At 35.4% G+C, this 21945-nt stretch overlaps 1 protein-coding gene across 2 annotated transcripts in view; it reads left to right on the top strand.

Moving 5' to 3' along the window:
* The window catches only part of PHIP (pleckstrin homology domain interacting protein), a 127568-nt gene that overhangs the window by 62814 nt on the left and 42809 nt on the right, over positions 1-21945 (top strand). For both annotated transcript variants that reach the window (XM_029223975.1, XM_029223973.1), the window contains 5 exons: positions 5966-6094; positions 7699-7924; positions 11792-11929; positions 12820-13003; positions 16478-16595. In XM_029223975.1, the coding sequence (XP_029079808.1) occupies positions 5966-6094; positions 7699-7924; positions 11792-11929; positions 12820-13003; positions 16478-16595 (795 nt within the window). The remainder of the gene's footprint in view (positions 1-5965; positions 6095-7698; positions 7925-11791; positions 11930-12819; positions 13004-16477; positions 16596-21945) is intronic.

Below are 21945 nucleotides of genomic sequence, written 5' to 3'. Positions count from 1 at the left end.
AAGTATGTAAAATTACAGAATGTAAACATGCAGGTGAAAACATTTTGATTAGCAGATACTTGAGTGATTTTGTACATAAACACAGAACATGGGAAGAGTAGGACGTGGTCCTTCTTTTGTTTTTGTTTTTAATCCAGCTTGCAGTTAAGTTGGGGAGATAAAATATACCTGAAAAGATAAGTATGGCTAAATAGTTTGAAGTGGTAGTGTGGCATATGAGAAAAGATAATTGGTATATCTAAAAATGTAAGGATAACTTCAGGGTGGATGGTCAGAGGAGGAAGAATTGGAATTATGCCTTGAAAGATAAATAACAGTTGTGTCAGAAGATAATTTTATAAGTAAGAGGAATATTATATAAATAGCCAAATAAGAAATGTTAAGACATGTTCATAGAGTAATTTGGAAAGTTTTTCTGGAATAGACTTTGAAAAATGGGTGATAAAATGAAAAGCATAAATTGAAGTGGCTTGTTGGTGCCCTCAAATTACTTGTAAACATAAAGAATAGCTAACCTAGTGGGGGTTTTGGTGAATTACTTTATATTCTAGAAACTTAAGAGAAAAATATTTTGGTTGCCAGTGGTAGTGTTTCAGGTATGAAATTGGATAGGTGGGGGAGACCTGCTTTCATCAGTGAAGTCATGATGAAACATTGTAGCGACAGGTAGTAAATTTGTGAAAGAAAAACATACATAGGACTTGGTGTTCTGTGATGATAGAAGGATTAGAGCTAGAGAGTGACAGAAAAATTTAATAAATGTGTTAAGAGTATTGAGCCTAGGTGATCTTGACAACAGTGATACTCTTAATGGAAATATGAGAGATGTGAAAGAAAACGGATTTTTTTAATATGTTTATCGTGATGTAGTGTTGGACTTTTTGTGGAAATGGACAGCCAGCACTTGGAGATAGACTACTTGGAGAGGCTAGTTGTAGAGAGAAAGAAGTGTAGTCTTCCATGTAGAAAGATGTCATGGAGATAGAGAGGACAGTGTAGAGGGCTTAAAACTAAACATTTAGAAATACAGTTGACCCTTGAACAACATTGGCTTGAGTTGTGCAGGTCCACTTACATGCGGATTTTTTCAATAGTAAATACTATAGTACTACCCAGTCCGCGGTTGGTTGAATCCACGGGATGCAGACCGTCGATACAGAGGAACTGCGTATATATGGAGGGCTGGCTATATAGTTACATGTGGATTTTTGACTGTGCAAAGGGTTGGCGCTCCTAACCTCCTTCATCATTTAAGGGTCAACCTTAGTCATGTTTAGCAGAATGGAGAAGAGATTACAATCTCCAGAAAGTGTGTTGGGAAGACACCATGCTATGTCAGAGAGGCCAAAGGAGGAGAATCAGTTTCAAGGAGGACTTGATTAATAGTATTACTTCCCTCAGAGAAATCAGAATATGGGTAAACAAAATGGTGTTAAATTTGAAGATGAGTTATTTATTTTAATAATACATTTTTCTTTTGATGAACATTAGAGTTGATTCTTCAGAATCACTTTAATATATCTACTGGTTTTATTAAGTCAGTTACAACAGTTTCCTTTTTTATATAAACTTATTTATCTTGGCACCATTTATTTTAAATAGCTATCTTCAATTCATATGTAATAATGTTACCATTAATTAAAGAATTTTCAATGTTAAAGTAAACATTTGTTTAGGAATAATCTTTTAAAGTAACTTGATGACACCTGGACTGTTGGAGTGTGGATAGCTTCCCTTAAGATATATTCTTGGTTTACACTGTTACTATAGTAGTAATTAGAAGGTGACCTAAGCATATTTTAATCATAGGTATGACAATGTCTATCTCCAGTATCTGGGGTACATTCTTAATTAAGTTTATTTTCCCCCAGGTTGATAGCTTTAAAGGTTCTTTATACATAAGACTTTCTAAGGGTAATTCTTAGCATAAATTTAGTTTCTCAGCTCTTTTATTCTTGGAATATGAATCTATCCCATAAAATTATTAGGATATTTTGAAAGGTTCCTCATTTGAAATTGTGGAGTATTTTCTAGGTGAGATACTTACTCCCTTCTAATCAGTGGTATATTTTAAAAAATGAATGAGACCCCAAAATTGACTGTGGTCATAGACTTGGAATAATTCCATAAAAGGATGATTCTGCCTAAGAAAGCCAGTTTTTTAAGCATCCTGATTTGTGTTGAGTTCCTTTAGGAGTACATACTTCTCATATTCATCTCTGTGTGTTCCTCACAATAGATGTAATTTAGACCCTATAATTTTAGTCTGTATTCTGGTGCTTTTAACATACCTCATTTTCAGATTGTCCAGTTCTTCCAAAAAAGGCTTCCTGAATATTAGGTGTTAGGATTTTAGAAGTGGGTAGGACTCTAGTGATCATTTAAATGACCTTTATCATTTCGCAGAGATATTAAGTGATTTACCCATTACTAAAGGAGAGGTCTCTTCAGTCTTAGGCGTCAGTCTTCTGTCTCCTTTAATTATTCATCTTTCTATTTCACAAGAATTATATTAGAAGTTGTGGATTGTATTCTGCCTTGAAAAGGGTACTAGTATTCTTCATTAAATATGACAATTCTGTCATCATCAAAACTCTTTAATTCATAAGTTTTTGCATTGATTTTTTTCCAAGTTCAGTGTAAACTTCTAAACTAACAAGATTGTGCTGCTCATTTCTTGGAAATATTTCTAGAATTCTTTAGTCAGTATGAGAATTTTCCTACAAAGGAGTCATTATTTTAACTTGTCTGGTCTTTTCATCTCTTACTTTAAAAAACAAAACAAAATAACCTTATAGTTGCTGAATGTATTTTTCTGTTTTCTTTTAACTCCTATTCTTCTTGAAGTTTTTACACTTATTAGTGAATATTACCTCATGGATTTTCTCAGCTTTCCTTACTGTGGTTTAGCAAGTATGAGTTTTATTATGTGGTCTTTGTTTTCATATGTCCCAAATAATGTTTAGCAAGCATACTCGATACTATTAGGGGAATAGTTCATCTAAAATTCACTGATTTTGAAAATTTGTTATTATTCATTTCTTTCTGTTTTTAAACTTACTAGAGCATGCTATAAGTACTAGCATAAGTTATGTACAATGTTAAATTTTATGTTGACTTTTTCTATTGAGCATTTAATTTTATGATAGGTTCATATACCTTTTTATCTAAATGTATTTTTTAATTGAAGTGTAGTTGATACATAATATATACGTTCATATAACTTTAATATGAATAGAAAGGATATTTTCTTCCTTTTAGTTTTTGAATGTAAATCTCATTGCTTTTTAGTTACACATGCGTACTCAAATAGTGCCTTCATTATTAAATTTTTTCTTTAAGAATTCTTAGTCATAAGTATTCTGACCCTGGTTTAAGAAGATGAAATCCCTTTCAGAGAGAAGTATTTAACTATTTTTAATGGTTGGCTTAGGTAATTGTAGCATAAATCATAAAAATAGCTAGGGTATATTTAGCTGTATAGGAAAGTAAAATATTTTCCTACTTTGATCAACTGGAAAGGCTAGACGGCATTTTGTAGTTAGGGCTGTTTATTATCTGAGGAGCTTTTTCTGAAGATAAATTTGGCATTTTACATAGTAAGGTTATGGGCACCTTTTCTAATTGGTTTGTAAGTAAAGCAGATCCATTGTCTTCTTTAATAGTTAATCCAAATAATGTACTTTCGAAATACACTTTCATATTCTCCATATAAAAGTCACTCTGGAGTTATACAGATGGCTTATACCAAGAGAATTTGTACCATCCTGCCATACTCACAGTGGCATGTGTTATTGTATAGCAACACAGTGATCTTCAATAGGATTGCTATTTTTTCTTTGCTTTTTTAGAGCTTTAGAAGTTCTGCCTCTCCCAAGTATTCTCTCAGAGATCTTCTACTAACAGTAAATGTGGCAACATTGGTAGGTAGCATGGGTATAGGGTTGATTAATCCTCACCACCACTCCCCCACCGCCACCTCCCCGAAAGAAGAATGTAGAGCAAGATGGTCTAAACATTATATAAAGGATACCATGCTTATGAACATCCATCAGACATACTTTGGCATTGCTGAGTCAGACTCTCAGATCTCTTCCTCTGTTCTACTGTATACTTAGAATTGTAAACTTAGAATAGTATTACAGTTCTGGGAGCATTTATTATATTAGATTTATAAAGTAGTTGGGGTTTCTTTGTTTTTTTTCTCTGTCTTTTGTGAAATTTTGAATGAATTGAGGTAAATAAAACATCTAACAACACATGGCTAAGACACTTTTAATTCTTTGGTCTTGAGTTTTTTATGTAAAATTCCATATAGAGCTAAACTTTGTTCGTGTGATTAGGTATTATAACAGTTCATGTAACTTTTTATTTCCCTAGACAACACTGAAAAATAGAGATGTGAATCCTGACATTTCGCTTATATTCTTTCGTTTTTGGAAAATACGAAGCTATATAGCTACTAATGCCCTTAGGTTAATCTAGAGAAGTAGTTCTTTCTTGTTTCTGAACAGTTTTAAAGTAGACTTGGAATCAGTTCCCTTTCTCTGTTATCTTATCCTCCAACTTTCTTCACAACCAAGAAATGATCCTGTTTCACTTACTCATTTTCTTGCTTTTATGTTATGTCTTTTAGTGTATTAGACGTTAGATTGCTTCACCAGTTTTCTTTCATGTGATTAAATTTTAAGGAAATTTATTCTTATTTCTTTTCCATTATTATCACCGTTCAAAACAGCATTAATAACCTGTGTGCTCATTCCTTCTTTTCAACAAGCCAAAGGAAAAATTAGTTTACTTTTTGAGGTAATCCCATTTGTGGTACTATATAAACTTCTTAGGCAGAGCCCTTTCTTTTAGAACAACATTTTCTCTTTTGACCAAAATGCAAACCTTCCTTGAAAAATCAACTATTCTTCAAAGTTTTAATTTCACTTCTGTACTTGGTGAACTGTACATTCATCCCTGTGCCATATTTTTAACACTAAAGAAAGAAAATTACCACTTCTCTCTTTTCCAAGCATTTACTGGGATATTGGGATATTACTAATAAAACCAATTTGTTCTAGATCAGTGGATACCGGAACAGAGAGGAGGTATTTCTTACCTGATAATGTGTGTGTGTTCCGATTCTGCTAATCCAGAAATCCAGTCACATTTGTTGAAAATCATCCTTAGTTGTTATTTGTTAGGGAGTCAACTCCCTATTTTAGTTGTTTTCTGAAATTCAGTCCCTAGTTGTGCTTTAGATAGGGTAGAATTTTTACCTCTTTCAGAACACTGCTAAAGAAGTTTTCAACTGGAACATAGTCTGAAGAAGCACTGAGAGCAAAAAAATTCAGAGTGGTGATTGGCCACCTCTGTTTGATTGACAGGTTGCAGGGAGAAACCCATTCGTTCTGGATTAATGGAACTGGAAAACAGAAAACAATTATCAGGTAAAAAAAACCTTTTCTTTAACCTTTGAAATTCACCATTTAAAAAATCAGTCAGACCATCAAGGGAATTTATTACCAAGAAGAAAAATTTAGTGTCTTGTGAGCAGTGATCTCTGGCTATTACTTCAAGAGTTACCAAAAAATTGCTACAGTTACTCCACATTGTCAGCCTTTGCTGAAAGGGCTTGATTAAATGCAGATGAGATGGACTGTAAGGTGCAATTTCATTTTAAATCCGGGTTACAGACATGAAGCAGAACTGTGGGTGGGGGAGAATGGTGGTGTTTTATTTCCTGACTTGTGTCTGGTCTATGGATAAAGATAATACGTTGTTTTTCAAGGCTTTTAATCTGGCACTTTTCATGAATATTCACAAATTTTGTTACTATACTGTGTTTGTTATATCTTCACTTCATTAGGATATATACTTACATATCTTTTATCATAGAATTTTAGTAACAATAGTGACCAGCCAGTTCTTTATATTTTAATGGCAGTTTTCTGATTGTTGGTTAAATACATTTCAGATTGAAGGCCAAGGACATGGTGCAGTATTTGACTGCAAATGCTCTCCTGATGGGCAGCATTTTGCATGCACAGACTCTCATGGACATCTTTTAATTTTTGGCTTTGGCTCCAGTAGCAAATATGACAAGGTAGAGTACGATGACTGTATATCTACTCCTTATAGTTGTTTGTTTGTTTTTAAATCCATAGATGTTTAGGGGTTGTATTTTGGGGAGGGAAGTGATAATTTTATATTTCAGAAGAAATAACCTTTTACTTAGCCTGCTAGAAAGGTCTAGATTGCAGTTCTTAGGTTGGGGTATATAAGATGGGTGTTGGAGATGTCCATAGAGGGATTTGTTGAAATTCTGTAAAATGTTTTACTTATATGGAGAATATGCATTTGTCTGCGGTACAATTCTGTGGCTTTTATGTGGTTCTCAAAAAAATGTATGGCCTGGGCTTCCCTGGTGGCGCAGTGGTTGAGAGTCCGCCTGCCAATTCAGGGGACACGGGTTCATGCCCCGGTCCGGGAAGATCCCGCATGCCGTGGAGCGGCTTGGCCCATGAGCCATGGCCGCTGAGCCTGCGCATCCGGAACCTGTGCTCTGCAACGGGAGAGGCCACAGCAGTGAGAGGCCCGTGTACTGCAGCAAAAGAAAAGAAAAAAAAAAAAAAAGTAAAAAATGTATGGCCTACTGTGATGGTAGTTAATATTTTTAAATATTAAAGGCCCTATCTGAGATTAGTGACTAAAAGATTTAAATTGTTTATCTGTGGTAGAGTTGTTTAAAAGGTTATCATAGTAAAAACTGAAGCGTTCAGGTTTAAGAAATTCCAAATTAAATGATAAAATTTAAAGTTACAGATGTGTCAGGTATGAGTTCGTGTTAATAATTTTTATATTCAGAAATTTTAGAGAAAATGCTTATTCTCCTAGAAAATCATGTCGTTAATTTTTTATATTATTATTATATAAACCATGCTTACTGTATACTTACGGATTTTCTTAAATTGTATGAGTGGTTTCATTAAAGAGTTTAATTCAGAGAATAAATTGATTTCTCGTTGCAAAGTGCTAAAACAAATAATTACCATATTTAGTAATTTTAAAGACAAGATAAAGCATGATAGCCCTGGGACAGTAAAAGTACTGCTGAAAGATTTACGCCTAGATTTAATTTTACCATTTAATTTGAAATTATGTAACTTACTTTTAATGTTTTTTTTATGAATACAGTCTCTTTCTATTCCAGGGAAACTTTAAAGCAGCTACTTTTTTTTTAACATCTTTATTGGAGTATAATTGCTTTACAATGGTGTGTTAGTTTCTGCTTTATAACAAAGTGAATCAGTTATACATATACATATATCCCCATATCTCTTCCCTCTTGCATCTCCCTCCCTCCCACCCGCCCTATCCCACCCCTCTACGTGATCTCCCTGTGCTATGCGGCTGCTTCCCACTAGCTATTTTACATTTGGTAATGTATGTATGTCCATGCCACTCTCTCACTTTGTCCCAGTTTACCTTTCCCCCACCCCGTATCCTCAAGTCAAAGCAGCTACTTTTCTAATCGTAAAATTTAATGTAGAACATACAAAGATTTACTTACAGTTAATTCAAGAAAATAATATTCTTTTATATTATTGTTTAATACCATGATTTATATTAAAATGTTTGCCTTCCATTAGAAATCTATAATGATAAATTTTTCTTTGTCCATTCTTTTATGGGCCTTTCTTTTTATAGATAGCAGATCAAATGTTCTTTCACAGTGATTATCGGCCCCTTATCCGTGATGCCAACAATTTTGTATTAGATGAACAGACACAGCAAGCACCTCATCTGATGCCGCCGCCTTTTTTGGTTGATGTCGATGGTAACCCTCATCCATCAAGATATCAGAGATTAGTTCCTGGTCGTGAAAATTGCAGGGAGGAGCAACTCATCCCTCAGATGGGGGTAACTTCCTCAGGTAAATGCTCATTTTAATTCCATGCTAAATTTTCCTTTTCCTATTGAAATCTTATAAAATTGATAATTGGGTAGAACTTTGTTTTTAATTGTTTTGAACAGATGAGAAGTAAAATGATTTTTATAATTCTCTAAAGTTCTTTGAATAATGCTTAAGTATTGCAAGACAGTTAAGAAGCATTGGAGGTTTAAAGCAATAATTTTGGTCTATATCTATTTATAACCTTCTGAGGACTAATAGGGTAAGTCTATATTTGGTATGAGATGAGTCAGTTCATTTATTTATTCATTCAGTAACATACATTGTGAATCTCCTCTGTCACTGACACTTGCTAAGCTGTGGTATTCAGCAGTGAACTAAACAAATGCAATCCTTGCTCTCGTGGAGTGAGTTAGATTACTAAACAGTTATAAACAAATACATAGTTAAAAATTATGAATAATTATTAAAGCAAATAATAGTATGATGTGAGAGAGAGAATAAAACTAGATAGCCTAGGGGACTTCCCTGGTGGTCCAGTGGCTAAGACTCTGCTTTCCCAATGCAGGGGGCCTGGGTTCAATCCCTGGTCAGGGAACTAGATCCCACATGCCACAACTAAGAGTTCGCATGTGGCAACTGAAAGCTCCTGCATGTGACAAACGAAGATCCCATCCTGCATGCCGCAACTAAGACTTGGCACAGCCAAATAAATAAATAAATATTAAAAATAAATAAAAGACTAGATAGCCTGTTCATGTTAACGATTGTTTTAAGAAGTGATCAACTTTTAAAAGTTTAAGGAAAGTTAAGATAGGAATGAAAAGTGTTGCTGTTTTGGAGGGTGAAGTAATGGAGGGTGAAAGTTGAATTAGTTGAAGAATCGAATGGGAGTTGAAATGGAGACAAGGTCTACAGGCTTCTTCCCTGCTTTTGGCAAGAAGAACAGCACTAATTTATTAAGTGAAAATAAATGGAAGGACTGTAAAGAAAGTTAAACCAGTTTTGCAATTATGAATCTTTGTTATATTTTAGACTAGAAAAATGTTTATGAAAACAGTTTAGGTTCTCAACTAGCATAAATGGACAAAACTTCTAAGTAGATGTGAAGGACATTATGGGATGTAATATATAATGAGTTAACTTTTAAATAATGAATTTAGAATCTGTAAGCAGCACAGAAAAATCAATTATCTCATTTTCTTAAAGGATTGGGCATGTGAAATTATAATAAAGAATCTAGAGTATGTGAAACTAAAATGTTTCAGTACGTGGACACAGCATGAACTCAATCCGAGAAAAGGCAGGATTTGAGAAATCTAGGCAGGCATTCAGATTAGAGAATTCACAATTGTTAGAGAAGTCTTGGTCATAGGACTGAAATTAAGATAAATGTCTTCATTCCCTTAGTGGAGAACTGGCAAGAATCAGATCTTTCCCAGGTCTAGTCAGGTACCTAAGCTGGGATTTCAGGCACAGGGAAATAAGAAAAGGACTCATTTATTAAAATATCAGTGCTATTTAATTATCGTGATTATTCTTCCCTTCATTTAACAGTTTTTAAAGGGCTTTCATAAATAACACTCATTTAATCCTTTTATCTGTGGTGTCCCAATTCTAAAAATTGAGAAAATGAAAATTTAACATTATGTCTTGTTCAAGTTAAAGTACACGGAATCGTAGGGACTCACATCCAGCTCTGACTCCCAGTCCATTGTTCTTTCTTCCATGCCAAGCTGCCCTTAGAGTAACAAGTGGACTTGATCTTGAAAATGAAATAGACACCAGTTATAGTATCGGGCTACAAGAGAACCCAGAGCAATAATTATGGCTTCAGAGTGAGTCACAGAATTTTTAAGTGTTCTAGTAGCTCACAGAATTCAGGGTAAATATCATTTCCTTCGTTATTTTAGACTTGCCAGGTACAAAAATAGAACAAAAGAAAAATACTTTTTGAAAAAATTTTAGCATCATTTCTAATTATGTTTCTATTTGCAAATCTAGATCTGTAGGAAAATTTATTTGGGGAAATAGAGTTAGGTAAACATACATGTTGGATATTGTAATAAGTTGGTTTGAGTGCAGTTTTGTTATATCTACACTGAACAATACACTTTAAATGTTTTCTCAGTTGTAAACTTGAGCTGTGTCAGATTCAAACATGAGATGTTTTCTCACCAGTATACCAGGAAAGAGGCGTCCATAGGCATTTTAATTTTTACCTCTGTTCACTTTTACCACTTTGTAGCTTTGTGACCTTGGTCAAGTTATTTTATCTCATTGAATTTTAGTTTTCTCTTATAAAATGCAATAACCTTATGTGCTTATTAATACATGTAATTTCCTCTTTTCTTATACCTTCATACTACTACTACTTCGTTTCAGAATATACTTTGTATCTTTCTAACCCACTCTAAAAGTCTGATCGCATCAAGTCCTTGCTTACATTCCCACACACCCAATATTAATTGCTGTTTTCTCTCCTCTTGTGGCAATGCCTTTCATATATCTCATAACATAACATTTTCTTATTTGTTCAGCAGGATTGAGCATCTTTATATGCCTAGCATTGTTCTAGATTTAGAATTAGAATATTAAGATGGATAAGAAAATTCATGCTTTTGAAGAACTAATAAGTAGTGGGCTTCCTTTCTATATTGGGCTGAGTACTAAGGTATGTACACAGTCAGTCCTCCGTATTCCTGGATTCAGCATCTGTGGAGTCAGCCAACCCCGTATAGAAGATATTCGGGAAGAAAACCCCAGAAAGTTCCAAAAAGCTAAACTTGAATTTGCTACTTGCAGGGAACTATTTACATAGCATTTTCTATTACATAGCATTGTATTATGTGTTTCAGGGGTAGTCTGGAAAGATTTCACATAGGAAATATGGAGATGCCATTTCTCTTGGTGCTTGAAGGATGTTAGCATTTATCACATTTGTACTTGAAGTGGTCAAAAGCTCCAAAGCGTAAAGGTGTATATCCTATTACGAGAGTAAAAGAGTCAGGTAGTCTCATATCACTGGTGTGGGTGAGAATTGATGTTGGAGGAAAAGCAGGATGGGTTAAAATACACCAAGTTCCTCCCTACTTCAGAGCTTTTGTATTAGCTCTTACCTTCTGTCCAGAGTGTATTTCTAGCTCTTCACATGGGTGACTAATTCTTTTTTTTCTTCAAGTCTCACTCAAATGCTTCCTTTTCAAAGTGGGCTTCTTTGACTTTTCTGACTCACCATAGGTAGTTCCCATTTCTCTTCTTCCCCATTTTCTCTATCTCATCACCTTCTTTATGTTGACAACATTTTTTCCCAATCTTCATTTGTGTATGGGTTTATCATTCAGTTTCCCCATTAGAACGTTAGCTCCCTGATGGTCAGGGACCGTGATGTATCTTGTTCACCACTGGATCCTCAGTTTCTTGGTGTAGTTCCTAATACATAATGGGCACTCAAGAATTTGTTGAATGAAGCAGTAAAGCTTTTTGAGAAAGTGGGTAATCAGATTTGCCTTTTTTAAAAGAAGATCTAAGATGAAATCCTTCTTTTGCCACTTACTAGATATATGACTTTGAATAGTTATTTTGATTTTCTTATCTATAAAGTAGAATTAATAATACCCATGGGATTGTGGTATTGTAATGATTATATGAGTACCTGAATCATGGTAAACACTAAGTAAAAGTTATGTCATCATCATCATCGTTATTTTTAATGAAGATTGAAGGGGGCATGTTTCCTTTTTTTTTTCTCTCTCTCTCTCCCGTCATTCACAGTTGCTCATTTTAGGTCTTTTACTCAAGCAAAATTAATGTTTAATTATGGACTCAAAGTGAGGTTGATAAGTAACATGGTTTGAAATATCCTTAGCATTTTTGTGGTTTACATAGGACTGAACCAAGTTTTAAGTCAGCAAGCAAACCAGGAGATCAGCCCACTGGACAGTATGATTCAAAGACTACAACAGGAGCAAGACCTGAGACGTTCTGGTGAAGCAGGTATCAGTAATACCAGCCGTTTAAGTAGAGGTAAGCAGTGATTCTTAAGTGAAATATTTAAAAAATTGAAGCAGTCTAAACCTACAGCAGTAGAGAAGCAATTAAACAAATATGGTAAATCCATTATGTGAAATATTAGGCTGCCAAAATGATCATGGTCTTGAAGAATATTTAATGACCTAAAAAAATATTCTTAATATAAGGTTTCACACTATGGACAATGAGTTTATTAATGTATATATTCTTCCAGATCTCGTATAATAAACATGAATAATTTAGAAAAATGTTAAAAATAAATTTATTCAATAATTTATGGAATACATTCAAAGCCACATTCTCGAACATCTCACCATCCTTAATGTTGTATATTATTAAACTTTAGAGAAAATTTATGAACCATAAATGTCCTTGGGTTTGTGTCTGTTTTTGCTTCTTATATAGTTTTCCCAAAAATACACAGTGGGCAATTTTTTTAAAAGTAATATTAGGTTTTACATCTTTGGAGCTTAACAGTCCATAGTCATGATTCATTAACTTATCTAGTCAACTGAATAGCCATGTTCTGTTTTCATTAAGCTTTTGCTTGTGGTTTAGCTCCGAATTTGGTGATGTGATTATTTGCCACAGCGCTGTGAAGTTTCATGTGGAAGACAGTATGGATTTTTTTCCCCCTGGTGTGTTTGTGTGTGTGTGTGTGTGTGTGTTTCCTGTTAGAAGCTAATGGAGAAGTGTCTCTAAATAGAACTTACTTACTTACTTACTGATTATTTGCCACAGCACTATGAAGTTTCATGTGGAAGACAGTATGGATTTTTTCCCCTGGTGTGTTTGTGTGTGTGTGTGTGTGTGTGTGTTTCCTGTTAGAAGCTAATGGAGAAGTGTGTCTAAATAGAACTTACTGTATTAATTTTTTCACTTAGGCTCTACAAGTTCTACCTCAGAGGTTCATTCACCACCTAATGTAGGACTAAGGCGTAGTGGTCAAATCGAAGGTGTACGGCAAATGCATAGTAATGCACCAAGAAGTGAAATAGCCACAGAGCGGGATCTTGTAGCTTGGAGTCGAAGGGTGGTAGTACCTGAACTATCAGCTGGTGTAGCCAGGTAAGGAAGGGGAATTATGAATTTTTATGTACCACAGTTGTTTGTATTCATTTTGAATTACGGTCTTCAGAGTACCTTTTTAGCTCTAATTTGTTTTAAATTTATCTGCAGAGCTAATGTTTTAAACTATTCATGACTCTGGAGAAAAGTTAAATTTCAGTATATGTCCCTTTCTAGGATGATTCATGTAAATGATATGGGGGGAGTGTTAAGGTGAATGGGGGGGAATTATAAATTTGGCTTGAACAAATATGAGATTTTACTGAGTAGCATATTTAAATCTTAGTTTGTCTTGTTTAACTGTATCTTAAAACACATTCATAGTTTGTTATAATTTATTTTTCTGTGGATTTTACGAATCATTCACACCACATCATTCAGAGGCATAGTGAAAATACATTATTTACTGGTAATAGATTATATAAGTATTTTTAAATATTTTTTATACTTAAAAGTATACATATGTAAATTAAAAAGTATTAATTTATGTAATCCTATTCTAAAGGTCATTGCTATGAGGGACATTTATATCCAATTCCTTTTGATTCTTTATTAATGAAATACTCATGAATGAGGTCCATATGAGCCCCAACTAATACTGACTATATATTATAATACTGTACTATAACAAAAAACATAGGAAGATGAAATTTGATTTTAGGATTTCCTAGTTCTTAAAAGATAAGAGTAATTATATGATTAAAAATATTTGTAATCTGAATGTTTATATATATTATGCTTTTTTGATCGGACAACACTCAAATTTGTGTTAGGTTTTAGGATTATACACCTAAAGCTTGAATTTGAACCATAACTTTATCTGATGACAAATATACCCAGATGTTCTTTAGCTGTGTTCCTGTCTACTTTTTAATTCTAATGTTAAGGTTTGAAGAGGGTGCAATAAATAATACCCATCATTTTAAAAATAGTTCTGAAGGAGTAAAAAATAACACAAAAGAGTAAGACAGGAAATGAGCATATTTTATTATTCATACGGCTGTGAAGAACGTGACTTTTATCTGCATGAACGTGTGCTTCCTAATACTGAACCCCAGCGAAAGGTACCACTGGGCCACGGTATTTCTCCCCATGTGAGGCAGCTGGTTTGCTTCTTTAAAGTGCAGAGAAGAATGTATACATGGCAAACAGGGCATAGAACTGGGCCATGCTAAGCTGGATTTTCCTTCTAGAGCATCCTAATTAATTAGTTCACTCCTCCTCCCCTAGACAAGAATGAGTAAGGAGGTGAAAAGCGTCCAGGAGTGGGTTGCTCGTTGGTGGTGGAGGTCCCTGCACATGGAACAGTGGGGAAGATTTGTTTCTCTCCAGATATTCGTCACCTTTTTATCTCTCTTTCTTTGAGCTTGACCATTGAGCGTATGGTCCAGCGAGGCTGTGGCCATTACTTCAAAGGGTATTCGGCCTTCCTGGAGCTTTGCATTAAAATTAAATCCAATCCCATAGCCAACAAAGGATTAATATCTATTATATATAAAGAACTCTCAAAACTCAGCAGTAAACAAAGCAATCCAATTAGAAAATTGGGCAAAAGCTATGAACAGACATTTCATCAAAGAGTATATACAGATGGCAAATAAGCACATGAAAAGATACTCAACATCATTAGCCATTAGTGAAACGCAAATTAAAACTTCAGTGAAATAATCTATGTACCTATCAGAATGGCTGAAATACAATGACAGCACCAAATGCTGGGAAGGGTGTGGAGAAACTGGATCCCTCATGCATTACTGGTGGGAATGTAAAATGGTGCAGCCACTCCGGAAAAGAGTTTGGCATCTTTTTAAAAACCTAAACATAGGACTATCATATGATCCATTGATTGCACTGTTTGGGGATTTATCCCAAAGAATTAAACTTATTTTCACACAAAAACCTGTACACAAATGTGTAGCAGCTTTATTCGTAATAGCCAAAACCTAGAAACAACCCAGATGTCCTTCAGTGGGTGTATGATTAAACAAACTATGGTATTTCCACACCATAGAGTAAGACTGCATTAAACAGGAACAACCTGTTGATACACAACTTGATTGAATCTTCAGGGAATTACGGTGAGAACCAGTCTCAAAGGTTATGTATTAATCCATTTATGGACTACTCTTGAAATGACCAAAGTATAGAGATGGAGAACAGATTAGTGGTTGGTAGACATTGTGAAGAGGAAGGGCTGAGGAGGAGAAGAAGGTGGCTATGATCATTAAAAGGGCACCGCAAGGGACCTTTGTGGTAATGGAAATGTTCTTTCTGTATCTTCACTGGGCCAATGGATACACAAACGTACACATGTGATAAACTCGGAGAGAACTAAATACAAACACACACACGAGTGGAAGTAAAACTGGGGAGCTCTGAATATCAGTGGGTAGTATCAATATCCAGATCCAGGTTATGATGTTGTATTACAGTTGTGCAAGATATTACCATTGGGGGAAGCTAGGTAAAGGATACAAGGAACCTCTTTGTATTATTTCTTAGAACTGTATGTGAACCTACAGTTATCTCAATAAAAAAGTTTAATTAAAAAAAAACAAATTAAGAACAAACAAAATTAAATCCAAGGGCATTCTTTTCACAAGATTCAAGTTCACTCATTTCCATTCAGAATCTTGACCAGCCTCATTAGAGATTCTGCAATTAAGTATAAAATGACAACATTGATATACCCAAGTAATAAAATGTCAACATTATAGAGCTCTTCCAGGTTCGAATATTAACTCCCTTCCAACTGTGATATCTCCAGGGAAAAATTAAAGTTCAAAGATTAAATACGCTTCCAGTTCAAAAACCTTAAAGTTTTAAGGAATTAAAATTTTTTAAGAATTCTCTTGTCCTTGTGAGTTCAGGTTCCATGAAGTTAAAGTTCACAGTTAATGTTCCTCAAAACTTCTGTTGCTCAAATTCAGCTTGATACCTGAATAGAGTTGAAGTTTTTTCAGTGGCTGAAGCCCGACCTGCCTTTCACTGGAGAGAATGTAGTTCTTTCAGGGCTTCGGGAGTTAATGTTAGTTCTACCTCAAGGGTCTGTTGTGCCTTATTATTTTTTTTTAAATTCCAGCTATCTGTATTGCACATAAGATTATCACAGCGTAAGCCCAACACTGACATAAGTTTTGAAGAATAAATAAATTCTGTTTTTAATCCTTGGAGCAGTTACCTTAGGAGTAACCGTGTTCCCAGATCCTAAAACTTTATTTGCCAAAGACTATAGTAGAAACGGTAGTATCTAGTTCAAGTGGACAGAGTCTGTCTTTCCAGTATTCCAGTCATTTAATGCTCAATGTCCAGAGCTCACAATCTATGAAATTAAACTCAGAAATCTTTATCACATGCCTCATCTGAAAAGAAGGCATCAGGAGTAACATCCCCTCGCTGATACCTAACATTCCCTTTGGGGAGAAATCAGTTATAAACATTACAGATTATATATGGCTTTTAATTCTCTTTCAGTAGGCAAGAAGAATGGAGAACTGCAAAGGGAGAAGAAGAAATAAAGACTTACAGATCAGAAGAGAAAAGAAAACACTTCACAGTTCCAAAAGAGAATAAAATGCCCACTGTCTCCAAGGTAAATAGTAATTACTTAGATGTTTAATATTTGCTTCATAAGTACAGTGACCATTTTGTAATTAAAGGCCTTTTTGTAATTAAACATGTTAATATTGTAGACAGGATATTTAACTAATGAAATAAAGTTAACATAGCTAATTCTCGATTATCTTTGGATTATCTTTAAATCTTTAATATTACATTTCCTACTTTCTGGCATACCTTTTCCCCAAATGCCAATTGTAATATGCCTGTTAAATCTAATAAATTACACCTTAAGCCTAAGCAAGATCTTTTTTTTAGTTCTGCCATTGGTGGCACACTGTAAAACAGTGTTCTGGTTTTATTTTGTCCTACACTTTTTTTTTTTTTTTTTTTTTTTTACTGTTTTGCACCTATTTGTTATTGCAGGTAATTAAGACAGCTGTGCTGCTATAAATAATAGTTCTCATTTTCTCCATTAAGATAGGTAAATTGTCCCTACTAGTTTGCCTTGTTGGTTTGTCTGTCATCCTACTCTGGAAAAACTTTTCAGTCCAGTGGATTTCAACTGGTTATGCCCTAATCTGGGAGAGATATGTACTTAACCTTCTTGAGTGTCAAGGGTTGACTGGTCGGTCTCTAGACCCAGCTTTGTGCTCCTTCCTCTTATTTGAGTTCCTCAGACCTTCTAAAGTAGTTTCCTTTATTATAGCTACCTTTTCTGTTTTGTGACTCTTCAAAGGACTCAAGTAGTCCTTTGCAATTATTTTATGTTTTCCTTTACTAAGGGTATCATACCTTGGCATCAGTAGGACCCTACACTGCTACAGTTTCTGTTAGTATAATCTGAAATAATCTTTTCATTTTTAGGTTTTTGTTGTTGGTGGTGGTGGTGGTTTTTTTCATGGTGGCTGGAAAGCATACCCTTTTTTTGGTATCCTTGGCTCTGAATCCAAGGATGTGGGGACATAATTCATATAATGATTGTGAGCTTCTATTGGCTGCCACTTTTATGGATGGAATATGGTAATATCTGTAAAAATTAAAAGGATGTGCTTATCTTTTAATCCAGTAGTGGTACTTCGAAGACTCTTTTTTTAGAAAGAAAAGCATTGATGTGAATGTATGTACTTGTGTCTGCATGCAGATATTTATAGTGTCTCTGGTGGCAAAAACTGGAATAACTTTAGTGTTTATTGGTGGACGAAAGGTAGGATGTCATGACATATATATACCCATGGAATACTCTACAGCTTTTTAAAGAAATGAGTTAGAGCTCACTCCGTTGCCTTGGAGAAACGTTCATGATGTATTTGTTAAGTGAAAAAAAGCAAGTGGGACAGTAGTGTTTATAACATACAAAAAACATTTGTTTTTCAAATTTTATGAGACTGGAGAAAGGTTTGAAAGCACCTCCTGTTGATAATCACAGATGCAGAAGTTATGAGATGCTACCTTTCATCTCAGAGTTGCATTATTTTTTTTCCTCTAATAGTAGCGGGTACTAACTGTGCAGGGGGGTTGTATAAATTAATACAAAAAAAACTGTTTAGAAAGCAATTATAAAGTTGATTTTTGATAATAGGTTTGGTCCCCAAATTATAGTGCCTTAAATTTACTTAATTTCTCTTAAATATTTATTTATTCCCCTTGAGGGAAATGTATTTCTCTCAGATTTAAAAGCCTCGGTAGGTGGTCAAGATCTGGTTTGATGCCCTCTGTGTTGAGAACTGAAGCTCTTTAAATATTTCTGATTTTCTTATGTGTGAATTAGACTTCATGCCTCAAGATGTCAGCATTTTCATATAAGGCTGCAAGATGGAAGACCATATCAGTGAGGAAGGTGCAGAGGGTACATATGCTCCTGAGGAAGGTTTTTTGAAGTTGTTCTGCAACATTGTGCCAGATATCCCATTGACCAGAATTTAGTCACATGAAATTCTGACAATGAAAATTTCATTTTCTGTGCAAGAAGCGGGGAACAGATGTTGGTTGACAACCAGCTTTTTCTTACGCATTATACATTAAGGCATTAAAAACATGTTCTTTGACTTGGAATTTATTCTAATGAAATGCAAAATTGTGGATAAAGCTTTACAAAATGAAACAAAAAGCAATTTTTAGTGAAATAGATTTGTGTAGATAAATAATATTTAAATGAAAGAAGCAAGATCCATTACATTCTTAACAATAAATTACTCAAAGCTTATGAGATTATAGTTGGATATTATTTCCTTTTTTACATATTTTCCCAAATTTTTACAAAATTACAGAACCCTTCAGTAATTCTTTTAGAGAGAATCTGTGTGGAGTAAATCTTGTATCCTTGTATGTGAAAATGTCTTTTATTTCACTTGGCTTTTACAAGTTAACAGCCCCAGCAAGAGTAGAGGTAAAGTGCAGGGAAGAAGTGACAAGACTGGGGAGGGAACTGGAGAGTGGAGGTGATGGAGAGACAGAGACTGGTTGAACTCAGGTTTGCAGTATTATAGGTCTTGAGGTACACAGCCCCATCTCCCCATACACATACAGACTCTTTTTTAGGAGACAGGGCAAGACCTAGATTTTTTCTTTTTCCCTCCCTTCCCAAGTGCCACCCAATACACTTGTGAAACCAGAGCCAAACATACTCAGATATTCAACACAGCATATTATTCTGAGAGAGATAAGAGAGGATATTGGAAACATGATGTAGCAGCAAGCTGTTTTGGAGAGGGTTCTGTTGGAGAAATTGGGATGAAACATCTTGTCTTTGAAATGGAGAACTCAATGGATGGGTTGAATAGAGGAATACAAAACACTGAAAAATAAGTTAACAAGCTGGAATGTCAAGTTGAAGAACTCTTCAGAATGCATCAACAAGGGATAAATTGATGGAGAGAATGAGGGAAATGTGAAAAACATGTATGTGTATGTTTATGTAATGTGTATGTTGTATACACAGAGAGATTAGAAGTACATAGTAAAAAAAAAAAAGCTTTATTTGGTAAGAGTCTTCAAAGAAGAAAAAATATACAGAGGGAGAAAAGAGTTGGAAAAATGATCCAGAATTTCCTAGAATTAATCTCTAGCTGAGCAAATGCATAGCATGCCAACTAGAATAAGGAAAAAAGAATACAAAATTAAAAAATTTAAAACCTCAATTAAGCACATTATAGTAAGATTTGAAAATATCTAAAACAGAGAGTATTCTGAAAGTTTCTGGAGAGAAAAAGGGAACCACATGAACTTGAACTTGACTGATATTAGACTTTGTTTGTTGTTAACAAAATGGATTCCACTGAGCACCCTACAGCCAGAAGAGTTAAGAGGAAATTAAAGAATCAACACCCACATTAGGAAAATTGTCTGCAACCCCAACACAGTCGTGTTTTTGCTGATTTCTTACTGGAATGGTGACAACGTGCTGGAGCCAAGTGCTAATGTGCGGTGGTTCAAGGGGTGGAAAGTCACCCGTAAGGATGGCACTGCCAGTGGAACCATGCGGCTTAAAACTCTGAATGGCATCCTGCCACCGACTTGTCTAATGGACAAGCCCTTGGTGCCTGCCCCTCCAGGTAGTGTTGGTACTGTCCCTGTGGGCCAGTTGCAGACTGGGGTTCTCAAATCTGGCATGTGATCACCTTTGCTTCAGCCGTCATTACAGCTGAAGTTTAAAAAAAAAACAGTCTGTTGAAGTGCACGTGAAGCCTTGGATGAAGCTCTTCTGAGACAATGTAGACCTCAGTGTCAAGAACGTGTCTGTCAGAGCTGCTAGCCATAATAGCTTTGTGGTTCCTGACAGCAAAAATAACCCATGAATGATGGAAGCAGCCAGCTTCACAGCTCAAATGATTATCCTGAGCCATCCAAGCTAAGTCAGTGCTGGCTGTGCACCCGTTCTGGATTGTACCACAGCTCAGCTCACACAGCTTGCAGGGTTGCTGACCTGAAGGAGAAGATTGGTCACTGTTCTGGGAAGGGGCTTCTGGAAGATGGCCTCAAATTCTTGAAAGGTGGTGGTGCTGCCTGCCACTGTTAGGTTCCTGGCAAGCCCCCTTGTGTGTTGAGAGCTCCTCTGACTGTCGCTTTGCTGTTCGTGACATGTAGACAGGCAGTTGCTATCGGTGTCGTCAGATCAGTGGACAAGAAGGCAGCTGGAGCTGGCAAGGTCACCATGTCTGCCCAGAAAGCTCAGAAGGCTAAATGAATATTATCGCCAGTACCGGGCACCCCAGTCTTAACCAGTGGTGGAAGAACTGTCTCAGGACTGTTTGTCTCGATCAGCCATTTAAGCTGAATAGTAAAAGACTGATTGATAACAATGCATCATAAAACCTTGAAGAAACAGAGAATGTTTTGTGGACCATTTGTTTTTCTGTATGTGGCAGTTTTAACTTACTAGTTTTTAAATCAGTACTTTTTAATGGAAACAACTTGACCAGAAATCTGTCACAGAATTTTGAGATCCATTAAAACAAAGTTAATGAGAAGAGAGAAAAAAAAAAGTGAGGATATAACTATAGGTTCAAAGGACTGAGGATATAACTAATAGGTTCAAAATTATTTTCTGTCCACACTTTAAAGATAGTGTTCCTTTTTCTTATTGTATGATTTATTGCATGATATGTTGTATATATAAGTCTGATGTCAGTCTCTTTTTTCAAAGGTAATTTTTAGTATTTTCCTTCTATTTTTTTATATTCACAAGTTGGGGTTTTTTTTTTCAGGTGTAAATTCTTTTTGTTTAGTTTTTTCCATCATATAACCATGTTGGACTTTCAGTTATTTTGATCAGTCTTAGTTGTTTTCTCATCTGCTGAAGAAGACTTTTCTCACATTTGCCTGCAGCAGAAGAGAGAGCTAGTCACCTGGTATCCAAGTCTCATAGTGATCGGTTAGCTTTGTGATCACCATTTTGTTTTCTAGTTTGCCTCTGCCTTATTATGTATGCCTCCCAGTCTGTGGTCCTCTTTCTTATATCTGTTCTATAGGTTTGGCGTAGGTACAGGAGAGTTCAGTGTTAGGCTTAGTCTGTTATTATGAATCCTCATCAGAAAAAAAAAGTTTTTATAACCTGTCAATCAGCAAGTGAATTTCAACATATCATAAACCTGTGTTTTAACTTAATGTTAAGATATTTGAGGTGGTACTATACTTTAGTCTACTTATGGGATATCTTAAATATGAATGGGTTTTTTATCATTAAAAAATACAACTTTTAGGGCTTCCCTGGTGGCGCAGTGGTTGAGAGTCCACCTGCCGATGCAGGGGACGCGGGTTCGTGCCCCGATCCGGGAAGATCCCACATGCTGCGGAGCGGCTGGGCCCGTGAGCCACAGCCGCTGAGCCTGCGCGTCCAGAGCCTGTGCTTCGCGGCGGGAGAGGCCACAACAGTGAGAGGCCCG

The sequence above is a fragment of the Monodon monoceros genome, unplaced genomic scaffold (assembly GCF_005190385.1).
Source record: "Monodon monoceros isolate NGI ecotype Baffin Bay Population unplaced genomic scaffold, NGI_Narwhal_1 Super_Scaffold_15, whole genome shotgun sequence".
In the NCBI taxonomy this organism is placed as follows: domain Eukaryota; kingdom Metazoa; phylum Chordata; class Mammalia; order Artiodactyla; family Monodontidae; genus Monodon; species Monodon monoceros.
Note: the sequence above shows the minus strand (reverse complement) of the source record. Positions and strands in the feature narration are given on the sequence as shown.